The following is a 16,045-nucleotide window of genomic DNA, read 5'->3' as shown; positions in this document are numbered from 1 at the left end:
AAATCAGAAGATTCGTAAACTCTGGCAGATTAAATGTACAAATAAAATAAGGCAGGCCAGAAAAATGATTTAGCAATATGCTGAAATGGGGTAAAAGCTCATAAATCCTGTTTTAAACATTTCAGGAGTAGGATTGTTTGTTGAGCCATAGATTATCACTGCAAAAGACAAGGTAAGGCCATGACAGAAGAAAAGTGTGCTCCTCATGGACAAACTTTAGAAGGTTTAGATATTTATGGGGGACTTTTAGAGGATCTGTCTAATTGAACTGACTACAGAAGAAACTATGGAACACAAGAGCAAAATGAACCTTGATACTTCAGGGCAAGTGAACAATATTCACCCAAAGGATATGCCAGAGCTCACAGATGAAGTAGCAGAGAGCTGGCTGTGGTTTCCATCTCCTCACTTGAAAAATCCTAGGCCCTGAGGTCTAGAAAGGTGAAAGATGAGACATCAATTTTCTGAAAGGGTTCTGGAGGAGATCCAAGGAACTAGCAGAGCATGACTGAGCACATTATTAAAAATTGGGGTTTAAAAATTTAGGAAGGAAAAATAGAATATACTGAGGAAGAATGACCATGACTTCTTTAAAGAGAAGCCCTACCTCACAAACATCCTGAAGTGCTTTGCAGGCTTTGCGATGTGTATGGATAAGGGAACTTCTATTCATAGAGTATGCTTAGGCTTCTTGAAGGCATCTTCTGGTAGTCTGTCAGCAAATTCAGAACTTATGTGTGTGTTGGTTGAAAGATAATCAGCAGAGGATAAATATAAATTATAAGACCTGATTTATCACAAATGAATTTGATCAAGTCTATGGTGGACTCCTCAGGTTTATCTGAATAGTAGTCAAAAAAAGCAAATGCACTTTTAAGAATAGTCACACTGGAAAAGGGACAGAGAGGTAAACAGGGTGTCCTGGGGCCACTTTCTCAACCCTTTGGTGCATCTCTCTTCAGTATCATGTTCAGGACACAGAACTGATGAACAAGACTAAGAATGCTTGGAGAAGGGTCAGTGAAACATCTTCTGTACAAGATGTAGCAACATCAGATAGGGCTCAGCAGCCTGAGAAAGAGTTGTCTGAAGAGAGGTGATTGTAAAGTCCTGAGAGGCATGGAAAAGATGACTGGCAAATGACAGTTCTTTGTGAACATAAGCTTGAAGGTCATCAAAAGAGATTCATAGCTGCTGTGCTCCAAAAAGGAAAAAGAGGTTCTTGTCTCATAAAATATAGGTCTCTGTGCTGTAGGAGGCTGTGGATGTGAAAAGTTCACACAGGTGCAGAACACGAATGTGCAACATCACAGAAGAAAAATCCACCCAAAGGTTATCAGGTACAAAACCTCTGGCCCAGGAAGTCACTGAGCTGCAAAATGGGTGAGAGTGTTCAGGGGAAGTACCACAGCCCCTGTGCTCCAATTGTAGGTATTTGCTCTTGGCCACAGTCCAAAATGGGTCCTGGGCAGGTGAGCTGCCAGCCTGGTCTAATACAACTGTATTTGTGTTACAGATTTATGATCCTCCCATAAAAGTGGAAACCACATGAGCCAGAATATCTAGCCTGGATAAAGTATGGGATGCTGCATGGCTGGGAATGGCCTTACCAGGAATAATGGGAGGGTGAACTAGAGGGCAGCTTACAAGTCCTTTCCGATAATAGGTGTTTTAATTAAAAGGCACTGCAATTCAACATGAAGTCTGTGACAGAGAGAAAAGAAAAGAAGGAAAAATTACAGAAAGAAATATCTGAAGACAGCAGCTTGCACAATGCTCTCCCCACCAGCTGCTGACAGTGTATCCAAGCCACAAGGTCAGCACTTCTTTCATAATCTCTTGGTTCCAGGATATGATACACCTACCCTTGACACATGCTGTTGGCCTGGCTGTAGCAGGGTCTTTTAGGTCTTTGTGGACTGAGTCCTGGTTATGTATGTTTCTATCTTTAGTTACAAAACACATTATTAACTGTAAAGCCTTTAGCTAATCGTTGATAGATTGGTGACTATAAAATAGTGTTGCAGTTATTCAGAGTCTACAACTTCCTCTTTCAAAGTTTAGTGCTTATATATTCCTTGCCTGTTTAAACTGTATTTTCACCCTGTAAAAAGCAGAACTTGTAAGAAACAGAGATATGATCCTGGGACTTTCTTGCTCTCTAAAAAAGGAACATGTTCTGGTAGTTCATTTTACAAGCTGCCCCTCAGAAATTCAGATTTGAAAAAAAAATTTTGTTGTTTTCTGGAAAGAAAAAAAAAAAACAGGCTTTGTTATTTCTGTTGTTCCTGTTGCCTCTCCATTTGGAATTTTAATCAGGTCATGTGCCTTTCATGCATGAACTGATACACATTTTGTACCCTCTGGCTACAGTTGCAGAGCTGAAGCTGTTATACTATGCCTAGGGAAAGACAACATTAATTGCAGATTAGTGCTCTTATATGCTTTTATATGAATTACCAGTCAGACAGACATATCAGGTCATACATGAAATCATTTATAACCTGAGTTCTCAGGTGTAGTGTGTGTGTGACCAAGGGAAAGATCCTATCAAACTAATCCCACAAAACCCCACTAAAAGCCAGGGGTATGTATTACTTTTTAAGAAACATAATGACAGGAGGGAAGGCCAAGGAACAGACTAATTGATATGAATGTTATGAAATTAAACAAACAAAAAATTGCATTAAGGGAATCCAAAAATTTCTCCACCATTCATCTTGCTGACCCTAAGGCCAGTGAGCCTCCTGCTGCTGCAGCTGACCAGGAGAGGCAGGACTTGAACTGAAGAATCTTCAATATGCCTCTTGCAAGATTGTCTCCTAGTGTGTGTAGCAACTGCAGTCAAAACAAGGGCAGGGTCTCCTGTCTATGCAGGTAACAGTCAACCCAGCAGTGATACTCAGGATATCCTGGTGTCGTTCAGAAGGATACAGTAGTGCTGCATGAGTGTCATACTGAGCTGGAGTGAGGAGAACCATGCATTAGGCTCAGCATAAGGACAAACCTGATCTGGACATCAAAGCTGCAGCTGTCACCCTGTGGTAGATGCCAGAGCCTGCAGAGGAATATGAGCTGTCCTGCTGAGCACCTGCACTGCTGACAGACAAAGTTGCTGGTAACAACCAGACCAAGACTGAAGCCCCTGTGCAGATGAGGCCAAAGTGAGGTGAGGCAGTACAACAGATCACTGTGGAGCTGCAGACCCTGTCACCCATTCTGACCTCAGAGCTGCTTCTGCTCTCTTCTCACTGTCCTCTGATGGAGCTGGGCAAGTAGCACCTTCCTGGGTACACCTCAGGAATGAGGGGAGGAGAGGGGAGCAGTCTCCTATTTCCTTACCCAGCAGGCAATGCCCAGCTCTCCACAGCAAAGTGCCAGCACAGAGCACCTTCTTTTGCTGATTCCATCAGAGGGTGAGATCTTCCAGGGACAGGTCCTGTTTCTTTGGTGAGATCATCCCAGCTGCACACCTTATGGGTGAGCTGATCTCCAGAGGAGGGGCAACAGGGATGAGGAAGACAGAAAAAATCCTGCCTTCTCTGTCTCACCCATTATTCAAAGACAGAATACTGTGGCAATATTTTGATATCCTTCTATCAACATCACACAAGCTGAAAAGGTTTTGTTGGTCACATCCTTTGTAGTACTACAATGATTTTTCCAGACTCTCTCAGGCTGGCATTGAAACAGGCACTAGGAGAAGGGTATCTGTGGCTCTGGGGATTTTAGCTTGAGATAGGAGGATCCCAAAAGGAAACAGTGAAAAATGAGACAATTTAGCAAAACTGACAGGAATTAATGAAGTGATTCTGTTCCCCTGTCCCTGTGTTTCCAGGTGAGAAGGATTCATCAAAACAATTTTGTCTGTTCTGTCTGTGGGGTGAAGAGGACTCTGCCTGCCCAGACAAATTGATTTAATTTTGGCTTCTCTTACATTTTGCCATGAAGAATTGTATGTTTGGACACTCATGGGTGGGGGGGGAGAGGGAGAGAGACAGGGAGAGAGACTGGGCTTACAAGCTGTCACAGGCAGTAGAAGCACAGCAGCAGCTATGCTGCTGGGGTCTAGGGGCAGCTGACAGCCAGGAACCCTCAGAGTCACCTCATCTTTCCATGGATGAGCTTGGGGAAAAATCTGATAAGTGCCTAAACCAGCAATTATTTTTTGAACAGAAATATGATATGGATGAATGGTACCACAGTTGCCAGGACAGGCTTTCTTTCATGCTGTAGTTTCTTAGGTCTACTTGCTAGGCTATCTAGATCATGAATTTTACAACTACAGTTGTCCCTGGGATTAGGGACATGCAGCATACTGGTTGAGAGCCAGCTGAACATGAGCCAGCTGTGCCCAGGTGGCCAAGAAGGCCCATGGCACTATCAGCAATAGTGTGGCCAGCAGGACCAGGGCAGGGATTGTCTCCACATATATGGCACTGGTGAGGCCACATCTCCAGTGCTGTGTCCAGTTCTGGGCCCTTCCCTACAAGACAGACACTGAGGTGCTGGAGCACATCCAGAGAAGGGCAACAGAGCAGGTGAAGGGTCTGGAAAAGAAGTCTGATGAGGAGCAGCTGAGGGAAGGAGGGACCTGTTTAGCCAGAGAAAAGGAGGCTTAGGGGGACCTTATTACTCTCTATAACTCCCTAAAAGGAGGTTGTGGCAAGGAGAAGGTTGGTCTTTTCTCACAGGTAACAAGTGATAAGATGAGAGGAAATGGCCTTAAGTTGTGCCAGAGAAGGCTTAGATTGAATAATAGGAAAAATTTCTTCACTGAAAGGGTGGCTAGGTGTTGGAATAGGCTGTCAAGGAAAGTGGGGAAATCACCATTCCTGGAAGGGTTCAAAAAACATATGGAGATCCACCTGGGGACGTGGTTTGGTGGTGAATAGAGCAGTGCTGGGTTAATGGTTGGACTTGATGATCTTGGAGGTATTTTTCAGCCTTAATGATTTTATGATTCTATATAACACTTAAAGGCATGAGGTGAAAATTACAGGGAAGAACAACTGGGAATAGGCAGAATGTGATTACTTTCAGCTATGCAACCATAAGACAGAAGCCCAAAAAAGTGGTAAGAATTCTTCAGGTCAGCCATATGGCAAAATAGGTTGATTTGTTGGGGTTTTCTTACTGAAGTGTATTGGGCTTGGGTTTTTTTCCAATCCAGAGTTAAGTCTGAGTTGTTTCTCAAGCACTCCTTTTTCTGAGTGATCAATCATTCAGAGACTAGAGATACCAACTGAGAGCATTCATGCAGTGGTTGCAAGAGCAGGGTGAGAGCAATGCATGGGTGACTGAAACACATGAGAGGCTGCTGCCACTTCCCTGGTCCTAACAAAGAGCTCTGGGCTTGCAGAGGTGACTCAGAGGAGCAAAAGAGGAATGCTAAATGGATGATGAGGTAGCATCAGTAAGTGTTACAGATGGGTTGCCAAACATCCAGAATGCGGTTGTGTGTTCATGTGACAGAAAACTTCCTACTGCTGCAAATAAAAGATTTTAAGAGATTAAAGTTTGCAGTAAAGTGATTCTTCCCAGTTCTGTCCCTGTAGCAGATGTGTGCTGTGGTAGGGCTGTAATACACAGGCATTCATAGTGCCTCTCTGTCTCTCTCTAGGTTCTCAAGCATCTGCGACACTTAAATTTCACCAATAACATGGGGGAGCAAGTGGATTTTGATGAGTTTGGGGACCTGGTAGGAAATTACTCAATAATCAATTGGCATCTCTCTCCGGAGGATGGCTCAGTTGTCTTTGAAGAGGTTGGACACTACAACGTTTATGCCAAGAAAGGGGAGAGGCTTTTTATCAATGAAAACAAGATCCTATGGGGTGGATTCTCTAAGGAGGTAAGTGCTTAAATCCTCACATCAATGTTTTCCAAATCCACAAGCTGAAATTTGAACTAGCCCTGCACACTCCTCATATTATGGCTCCATGTGTCATGATAGGATCCATTCACCTTGCTGTATACACAGTCTCCACCATAGTCTTTCATACACTTCTTATACACTAAAATAACAAGCAATGTCTCCTCCCTTCTGTACATTTGTTCACCTTGGGTATTAATGTTTTAAATGATGTATTCTTTTCCTAGCCCAAGCATATACAGTAGAATTTTATAGCAGGGTTTCAAAAGGGATGAAAAATTCATTACCCAAGTCTGGTTGTTGACAAAATCAGTTTTTCCTGAGCTCAGTATTTTCATTGCTGAAATGAGCCATTTCTTTCACTTCCATTATTTCTGTATCAAGAAGTGTCTCTTCTTGCTCTTAGTTATATTTACAACTCTTTCTGCTAGCTTCACCCACCAAGTCCCAGAGCCTTCCTCACACCCTTGCCTTGCAAACAAACAGAACAAGCCCCATCAATCTGCCTGGGTTAACTTGGACATGGTGCTCAAATAGTGGAAGATGCCAGCACCTGCTACATTTTTTTTTTTTTTTGTATTTTCCTTGAGGATGCTTCTGCAGCCTCAGAAGTAGCCTCAGATATCTCAAGAGTTATCAATTGACTTCAGTCAGGCCTAAGTCCTTTTCCACTGAGCTAAATTAGCTGCTGTCATAGCTGGCAGCAGCCAGATAGGCAGAAACTCTGACTCCCAGAGGGAATACTGAGTGGGCATATGGTTTCTGGTCTGGGAATTGACACAGGGAGTAGAGTATTAGCTCAGAAATGTCACTGCCAGGCCCTGCTGGGATGTTTCAATGTGTTAAGCCAGTACCTGATTAATGAACGAGGCAATTCACTTCCAGGTGATTATTAACATTGGCTGGCAGATCAAGTAATGCTTCTGCCTTAGCTGCTTGCCCAAAAGAGTTACAGCATGAGTTCAGCCTTTCCTTTACTCCAACTTCATTTCTGGTTCAAGTCCAGAGCACTCTGAAGGAGGCATGAATTGAACAGAGCATACTACCACAGAAATACTGAGCTCAGAGCTTTTCTAAGTCCAGCTGGAGTCTCTAAGCACAAACTACAAGTGGAACTTAAAAAACCCTGATATTATAATCCCTCCTTCTGATTGTTGCAAATGCATCTTGCACTTTTCCCAACAGTTATAGTTTATTGTTTTTCACTTAATCTGAGTGATTGTATTCTCTTGGTGTAAATTTCTCCGGGAGTGTGATATTTAACTTCATTCTCTGTCCTAAACTGTTAAAAATGTGATAGGATGTTGCTGAGTGTAGTGCCAGGGCATGTAAATTTTGTGCAGTGGAGGGGTTTGCAATCTCTGTGTCTGCTGCAGCCTTTTTATCAGTTTATATATTTCTAATTTCTTTTAGATAAAAGGCTCTGTTCAAAAAAAGTAGCAAGTACTTCACTCGCTGTACCTCTTGTCATCCCCAACAAAAGTTTAAATGTAGGTAATTTTAACATTCAGGAACTTGAGCATTGGGCAGACTGGCAAAAGAATGAGTTAAAGAGTAGGTAAGATAGATAGATTCATTTTGGCAGAACCTGATGAAATTCCCCACAGAATACTTAAGAATTCAGCCAAAGCAATCACAAAAGTACTAGCAATTCATCTTCGAGAAATGTGGAGGATGCATGATATCTCAAAGGATCAGAGAGCAATCATAATACCTGGTTTTAAAGCAGTTATAGGAGAACCAAGGGAATTATACACAATTGAGTTGAGCTTCAGTAACCTAAAAGACTTGATTAAAAAAAAAATAAACCATTTATAAACACTTAAAGGATAATAAACTGATAAGAACAAGCCAACATGTATTTGTCAAGATAAACTCATGCCAAACCAATATAATTTTCCTCCTTGGAAGCTCAATCAACTGTGTAGATAATGGAGAAGCAGCATGTAACTTCAGCTTGATTCAGCTCTGTTAAAAATCTGGTGGCAGCCTAGGGAAAGACTGCCTAGACTGATGAAGTCCTCTTGATGGATGCACTGCCTGCTGAAAGACTGTCCCAAGGAATAGGAGCACTGTATTTATAGCAATAGGCACTAACAGCAGAGTGCTTCAAGCTGGGAGCTGCAGGGAGTTGCCCTGTGTATGTCCTATCAATGATGTAATCCTGATGAACAGCTTAGGAACAGCATTCCCAAACTGTGCTGCAGCTGCACTTCAGAGTAATAGGTAACAGAGACTGTCCTCACCTGAGCCACAGAGTGGTCATCTCTGCATAGCAATTGTCATTGCAAGGGAAGCAAAGCGAGGGCTTTGCTTCCCCTGTGGCTAGACAACTTCCAAACCACAACTAGGACTCATTGCATAAGTGCATCAACACAGGAGGTTCCTGGAGATGAGCAGGTTGGCAGCACTTGGGTAAACTAGCATCAAACGTCCAGTAGGTGAATGGAGGCTTCCAAACAGAACAGCCATTAACTATGTATGGATCATGGTACTTTGCTAGCAGTGGTAATGGTAGGTTTAACACTCCTGAGCTGAGAAGGCCATGTTCTGTGTCAGCTCTCTAATTTAGCTGGAAAGAGGTGAGCTCAACCTCCGGTCATGACTCTGTGTGACAAAGGCCCAGGCTTCCACTCATCATGCTGAAGTCTTTGTGTACTTCAGGCATGCAGTGAGCGTGCCCGTGCAGCCACTTTCTGCCAGGACACTACAATGCTCAGGTGGGCTCAGGCACAGCATAAAGCAGGTGATATAATTTACAGCAGCGAGGTCTGGAAAGCTTTGGATCTGTAAAGCGCCACTGATTTGTATCTGTCGATGTTCAGTGTTGTAAAAGAAGAAGCGAGTTTCAGAAAACTTTTTTTTAAACAATTCCCATAAATTTTTAGCAGACAATATGCAATATATCAGCTTGGGGATCAGACGTCAGGGCCTATCATCTCCAAGGCTGACTCAAATTCCTGCCAGTAGAGATTGATTGTCTTTTCTTCTAACCAGCTAATGACTGTTTGGGGGTATGTATATCATGGTCACATTCCAGTTTGCTTTGCCCACAACACAGTAGAGATTACAAAGGTCTGCTGATCTTCCTTACTATCCCTTGATGTGTTCCTTCAGAGAAATCTCACTGCAGTGGGTTGGGGAATGACTATTGTGCAAAGTGTGTCTTTTCTGTGGGAGGAAGAGGTGAGCATTTGAGGCTCTTCATCCAGCAATGCCAACCAAGCAATAATACCCTTGGTGGAAGCCAAGATCTTGCCATAGTAAGGCATTGGCACCATTAACCTGCTCGGGCCCTTTTCTTGCAGGTGCCTTTCTCCAACTGCAGCAGGGACTGCCTGCCGGGCACAAGGAAGGGCATCATTGAGGGGGAGCCCACCTGCTGCTTCGAGTGCGTGGACTGCCCCGACGGGGAGTACAGCGACGAGACAGGTAACGCCCACAGAGCTGCTCTGGGCCTTGTCCACGGCAGTGCCCTCCAGGCACCACCTGCAGTTGTGCTGAAATCACTTCCCTGCAGGCCTGAGCTGGTGCCTGCCTTGCCAGGAGGCTTCACAGAAAGTCTGAGGGACTTCTGAAAAGCTTACAGGAGTTGAATCCTGTGGTACTCGGGTCCTGTCTACTGCTAAGCCTGCTTGTCCATTCTGCTCTGAATTAGGAAAATTAAGGCAGAGAACCTGAAAAACAACTTGCATATAGAAAGCCTCTCAGGCAGCCACAAGCAAACGCTATTGCACTGTAGCAGTAGCTTTTTTCCTCCAAAAAACTGGAGGAGGGAGAGATTCCCCATCCTAAATTCTGTAGTTATCTGTCTGTTACCATGTTTTCCTCAAACTGTCAGGGTTTTATTTCATGCTTTACAAAGAAATAACATCCATTACATCCCAGATTTCACAAGCAGAGAGAAATATTTCCCTTTATGTACTCACCAACTACAGGTTCTGTTGATCACTGGCACTACGAAAGATCAGAATCTGTGGATCCTACTAAGCACCATGGACAAACAAAAAACCAGCTTTTTGTTTGTTTCATTGGGAGCTTGGATCAAGCTAGTCAGGTTCTGGAAGAGATGGAAAAAGTAAACTCAAACCTAGAAATGGTTGAAAAATTTTGAATTTCCAACACCACTAGTGCTCCCTCAGTGTGGGCATCCCCAGGGTAATGAAGGCAAGTAAATTATTTCAGGATATCAGTCCTCTCTACACTGTAAGGTTCTTGGGACCTCCTCACACCCTCTCCAGTGCATTGGTCCCAGCAAACACTGCAGACCTTGCCAGAGATGAGCAATTCAGTAAACTGCTTGCAAAACTGAACAAGTGTTCTTTGGGAGAATCTAATTTGTGTCCTATCGGACAGGAATGATATTTTTTTAGCATGACCATATAGGATACTTACAGGATGCTTGGAAGCAGGATTTTCAGATTGAATAGAAGCAATTCTGGTCATGTGTAATAGGGATCTTCTGGTGTTTATCACATAATTTTGGGAACTAGCTCTGGTGTGGAGGTGAAATTTATGGGGCTGAGGTGGCGACTGTCTTCTGACTCTACAGTTTCCTGCCGCAATTTCAGCTGACAGTAACAGTCTTTATGTCCTATGTTTGCCAGTTTTATAGGCACAGAGAGTAGCTTTGCAACCAGTTCCATCCAGCTGAGACAGAAATGCTACCAGTGGAAACAATCTGTCCTTTCCCAGCTGTTTGCTCCCACACTTTGTCTGGGAGCAGTGCTGGTACTTGTGCAACCATGGAGTAAGTTGGATCAGGTCTTTGGTCTTCCTGAAAACAAGTTCTTGGGAGGCTGAGTTTCCAACTAGAATGAGAAGCTGCGTGCCCGCAAGTGTTAACAACGCAAAGGAGGGGGAAAGAATGAGCAGTCTTGCAGGAGGAGGGAGACTTGGTTTGCTCCCTTCAGTGGCAGCATGGTCTCTAAGCCACCACAAGACAGCAGTGAAAGTTTGCCTTTAGGGTGCAGTGCTAAATAGCTGTCTCTGGCAGAGGCTGCTGGATTCTCTGCTACACAAAATTAACTTTGCTTTGTCTGCAACTTGCAGTTTGTAATGAACTTCCAGGTAAAAGACACAAGAAAAATAAGACATTGGCTGAATGGATGCAAATGAAATTATGTGGTGATGACAGCTTCTGACTGAGCTTTGGCATCTAGTGCCAGATTTTCAAATAAGGCCTTGGGCAAAAAGTCCATAGGAAAGCAGTGTCATATCAGGTCATGGATGGTCTCTCCAACCACACCTCAAGAACAAGAGAGCTTAAAAACCTTTGGCCTCATTATCTGGGCATTCCTGACTTTCTTATTAGCATCAATCTCTGCTCTGGAAGCTATTGTCAGAGTCTGTGTCTGTGCTCAGGTGCAAAACTCAGAGGGTGCTTGCTGTTAAAGGAGTTTGTGGACTCTGCAGCCCCTTGCTATCCTTCTGGGATCCCAAAAGCAGAGGTAAGTTGAGACCTCCAACCGTCTGCTCTCAACCCCTTTCTACTGCCATCAAAAGAGTTGTGACCCTCCCTGCTAGAGCACAAGACCCATTTGAGTCAAAGAAGAAGAGCAGAAGCAACAGGTCCTTGCTTTTTGATCATGCAAGCCATTGGCATGGCCATGCTATCACAGCAAGCCCAACCACCTTCATGAAGGAGATGGAGGCACCAATTTTCCCTTTGCAAGTATTAGTGGGACATTTGCTAGGTGTAGGGAGAGTGATATTATTAAGACACATCTTTCCCTGGCATTCCAACATGAAATGAGAATGTGCTGCACGTCAAGGGCATTGCCTGCCTTCAGGGAAGAGCAATTTAAACACTAAGACTTGCCTCCATGGAATATGAAATAGGCTCTCAAAGCATTTAAGGAGGCAAGCACGTTTTTAATTTTCTCTGTAATAGAAAAAGGCAGGATATTCAAATGATGATAAAAGTGTTAGAGGTATGAAGACAGACAGAAGTAGAAGATAAAAGTAAAGGAACAAGGAAGAGGGAAAACCAGAGCCTGTGTAAGAGCTGATAGCAATCAAAGTTTGCAAAGTTTTGCCAAGAAATTGATTACAAAAAACATGAGTGCAGAGGCAGGACTTCTTTTAAGCCAGAACCAAGCTGCTTTGTGTTTTGCTATATGGCCCATGGGTTGTTTCAGAGTAAGAAAATCTGAGGCATCAATATACGACTCTGGGGATCCGCACACAGGAGTGGAACACTCCGTGTGTTTAAGATCAAGGCTGGTGTGTAGCTGCCATATATGTCATCCCACACTTCAGCTTCTCATTCTGACAAACTTTCCCTCTCCTTGTCACTTCTTTTTCAGATGCAAGTGCCTGTGACAAATGCCCTGAGGATTACTGGTCCAATGAGAACCACACATCCTGCATCCCCAAGCAGATAGAGTTTCTGGCCTGGACTGAGCCCTTTGGGATTGCTCTGACTCTCTTTGCTGTGCTTGGAATTTTCCTGACTTCTTTTGTTCTGGGAGTCTTCACCAAATTTCGGAACACACCCATCGTTAAGGCCACAAACCGGGAGCTATCCTACCTCCTCCTCTTTTCCTTGCTATGCTGCTTCTCCAGCTCATTGTTCTTCATTGGTGAGCCCCAGAATTGGACTTGCCGTCTGCGGCAGCCAGCTTTTGGTATCAGCTTTGTCCTCTGCATCTCCTGCATCCTGGTGAAAACCAACCGTGTCCTTCTTGTCTTTGAGGCAAAGATCCCCACAAGTCTCCACCGAAAGTGGTGGGGCCTCAACCTTCAGTTCCTCCTGGTTTTCTTGTGCACATTTGTGCAGATTGTCATCTGTGTGATTTGGCTTTATACGGCCCCACCATCCAGTTACCGAAACCATGAACTGGAGGATGAGATCATATTTATCACTTGCCATGAAGGCTCCCTGATGGCCCTTGGCTTCCTCATTGGCTACACCTGCCTACTGGCGGCCATCTGTTTCTTCTTCGCCTTCAAGTCTCGAAAGCTGCCTGAGAATTTTAACGAGGCCAAGTTCATCACCTTCAGCATGTTGATATTCTTCATCGTGTGGATCTCCTTCATCCCTGCTTACGCCAGCACGTACGGCAAGTTTGTGTCTGCTGTGGAGGTGATTGCAATACTGGCTGCCAGCTTTGGGCTTCTGGCCTGCATCTTCTTCAACAAAGTCTACATCATCCTCTTCAAGCCCTCCCGCAACACAATCGAGGAGGTGCGCTGCAGCACAGCTGCCCACGCTTTCAAAGTGGCTGCCAGGGCCACACTGAGACGGAGCAACGTGTCCCGCAAGCGCTCCAACAGCCTTGGGGGCTCCACTGGCTCCACCCCTTCCTCCTCCATCAGCAGTAAAAGCAACCATGAGGACCCTTTTCCTCTACCAGCCTGCGCCGAGCGGCAGCGCCAGCAGCAGCGTGGCTGCAAGCAGAAAGTCAGTTTTGGGAGTGGAACGGTCACCCTGTCGCTGAGCTTTGAGGAGCCACAGAAGAACGCCATGGCCAACAGGAATGCCAAGCGCCGGAACTCGCTGGAGGCCCAGAACAGTGACGACAGCCTGATGCGGCACCGGGCCCTGCTTCCCCTGCAGATCAATGAGCCCCTCGGGGCTGAGCCTGGCTTCCAGGCAGCTTCCAGCCCAGAGACCAGCTCACAGGAGTCGGTGGTGGGAGACAACAAAGAAGAGGGACCAAGCCCTGAGGCAGAGCCTTCCCTGCCATCGGTTAACTCCCGAAATTTTATAGGCACTGGAGGTGGCTCTGTCACAGAGAATACAGTACATTCCTAACAAAAGAAGATTGTGAAAAGTACACCAGCCCCAAGAGGAACTTGCTCACCTCTTGCTTCTGAACGGGAAAGGCAACAAAGACACACTGCTGTGACACAGCCCCACCACACCTTAAAGTTAGCGCCGGCAGGGTAGCACATGTGCCTCCAGAGGAAGGACTGTGTCTGGGGAGCCTGGGACTGAATTTGCATTTGCTTTATTGAAACCAGGACATCTCAGAAGGACAAGTGAAGATCACCTCTGGTGGGGCTTAAGCAGAAGACTGCATGCTGCCTTGCCTCCGTAAGCTTTTCCTGCCAGACTGCAACTCAGCTGACTATGGGAGGCACTAGGCAATTCCACTATACCCTGCTTTTACATTTATGTATAATATTCCTTTTTCCCACTATGTATGATATTCCTTCTTTATCCAGTATATGTGATCTGTAACCATGTGCATCAGGACTCTCAGCTCTACAAAAGCAAGGTACACAGTTTCACTTCAGGAAAGCACAGTCGTGGGGAAATAAAAAAGTCCCCAACATCCTGCATGCTGTGTACAGCCAAGGGTGTGAACATGTAAAGTATTTAATGTGACAGAGCGCCCTGCTATTTATATTTAGTAATGTCCCAGTCTCTCCTTTCTGCCCAACAGGAAATACTGGACAATACTCTCCGTAGACTCCATTGCACTAGACCAAGCTACTTAGGTTCCTACTGGTTTTCTCCAGCTGGAATAGCTTTACCTCCAGCCTGCCTGCTTTGGTGGAGGGGGAGAACAGCTTGTAAATCCCTCCCAGAGAATGCTGCAAAAGCACAATGAGATGTATCCCTGATTATGTCGCTAGTAGTTGTATGCTTTACCAAGTGTTGCTGCTGTACTATCCCACAAGGCATACAAGGCTAATCCTTTCACACCATAGTCAGTGTTGTGCTTTGCTGTATTAATCTGCCTCACACCTACACAGAGCATTGCGACAGTCCTGGCGGTACTGGTGGGCCTGACACAGCAAAAAAAACAAGGGGAAATGGAGGAGTTAGGGATGGAGGAGGTAATAGGATCACCGGAGCAGTGATATCTGCAGTGTGTGTGATGGTAGATGACAGGGTGAGAAAGACATTCAGGCCTAGCTTCTTGGACATACATAGAGACAAATGGATGAACTGGATACAGTTTTGCTCCTAAAGGCCACCTACTAGGTTATTTCCCAATTTGAAGAGAGGACGCCTAGCACAAGAATGGTGGACTGTATCTAAAGAAAAGCACTAAGGATGTCAACAGAGAGCATAGCAGAACGTGATTACTCTTGTTCTAAGTGCTCCTGGTTTTTCAAGGCATGCCTCGTTCTTTTTGATTTGTGCTGGAAAAGTTGAAGAGAGTCATTTGCAGAGATTTGTTTAGCCTGATGAGAGAAGAAACATCCCTGGATAGCCTGGTGGGAGGGGCTAGGGTTACATTGCAGAATTTAATTCCCTCTTCCCAGATTCCCCATGGAAGATCAAACATCTGTCAGGAAGATGTCAGTACCCTCCCTCATTGAGCATGAAGTTAGTCTAGACCTCTTCTAGAAAGGTAGATGGGCCTGCAGCTCAGTGTGAGCAGAGAAAAAAGGACTGTGTTCGAATGCATTGGGGGAATCACCACAATTCTCTTGTTACTGTTTTTGCTTGGTTGTTCTTCTGCCAGGGCAGGCAAATAAAACTTACAGGTGAGAATACTGTATAAAAATTTTGTTTTGCCACCTCCACTTGTTGACATGGAAGAGAAGTTTTGACTTACAGAAGCAAAGTAGAAGTCCAGAATCCGAAGAAGCAGGCTATTCAGACAAGTTTTTTTAACCCTTTTGTTGATCTGTTACATTCCCCTTGGAGTGGGCTCAAATTTTAACTACACCACATAAGGACCAACTCAACTATAATTGCAAGGCTTGCAAATGACAATATTTGATTAAAACTCTGGCTCAGATGATTGAGGGAAAAAAAAAAAAAAAAGTGAGTTTGAAAACACAAATCCTTCTAGCCCAAATTTTGGAAACTATATTCTGCCCCTGGACCCAGCCAAGAGATGCTTACTGCTTCTGAAACCTAGGTCCCTTTCCCAGGCTGCTGACTGTGGCCGTGGGCTCACTTTAGGGTACTGAATTGAGCTCCAGGGTCTCCTGAGTCCAACTGCACGAACAGGGATGAGCACTAGATGGCAGAGAGGTCTAAAAAAGGCATTTCGGTTACGGCCTACACTTCCAAAAATTCCAATAGCCGAGTAGTTTTAGTGCTCGTGAATCATTCCTACTGGAGCAAGCCCAGCTCAGCAACTCCTGAAGTGAAGCTGACAGCACTGAAACATATAAGAGTTCAGTGAGTGAAATGAAAACAACACAATTTACTTGTGCAAACGAAAGACTGTGTACAAACACAGGCAATGTAAGAAACAG

At 44.7% G+C, this 16,045-nt stretch overlaps 1 protein-coding gene across 4 annotated transcripts in view; it reads left to right on the top strand.

Annotated features, from left to right (window-relative positions):
- Nucleotides 1-14,528, top strand: part of CASR (calcium sensing receptor) — an 89,133-nt gene extending 74,605 nt beyond the window's left edge. For all 4 annotated transcript variants that reach the window (XM_068181857.1, XM_068181856.1, XM_068181854.1 and 1 more), the window contains 3 exons: nt 5,624-5,854; nt 9,184-9,307; nt 12,184-14,528. In XM_068181857.1, coding sequence (XP_068037958.1) covers nt 5,624-5,854; nt 9,184-9,307; nt 12,184-13,634 — 1,806 coding nt within the window. In that variant the 3' untranslated portion in view covers nt 13,635-14,528. The remainder of the gene's footprint in view (nt 1-5,623; nt 5,855-9,183; nt 9,308-12,183) is intronic.
- Nucleotides 14,529-16,045: the final 1,517 nt, after the last annotated feature.

The sequence above is a fragment of the Anomalospiza imberbis genome, chromosome 2, assembly GCF_031753505.1.
Source record: "Anomalospiza imberbis isolate Cuckoo-Finch-1a 21T00152 chromosome 2, ASM3175350v1, whole genome shotgun sequence".
Taxonomy (NCBI): Eukaryota; Metazoa; Chordata; class Aves; order Passeriformes; family Viduidae; genus Anomalospiza; species Anomalospiza imberbis.
Note: the sequence above shows the minus strand (reverse complement) of the source record. Positions and strands in the feature narration are given on the sequence as shown.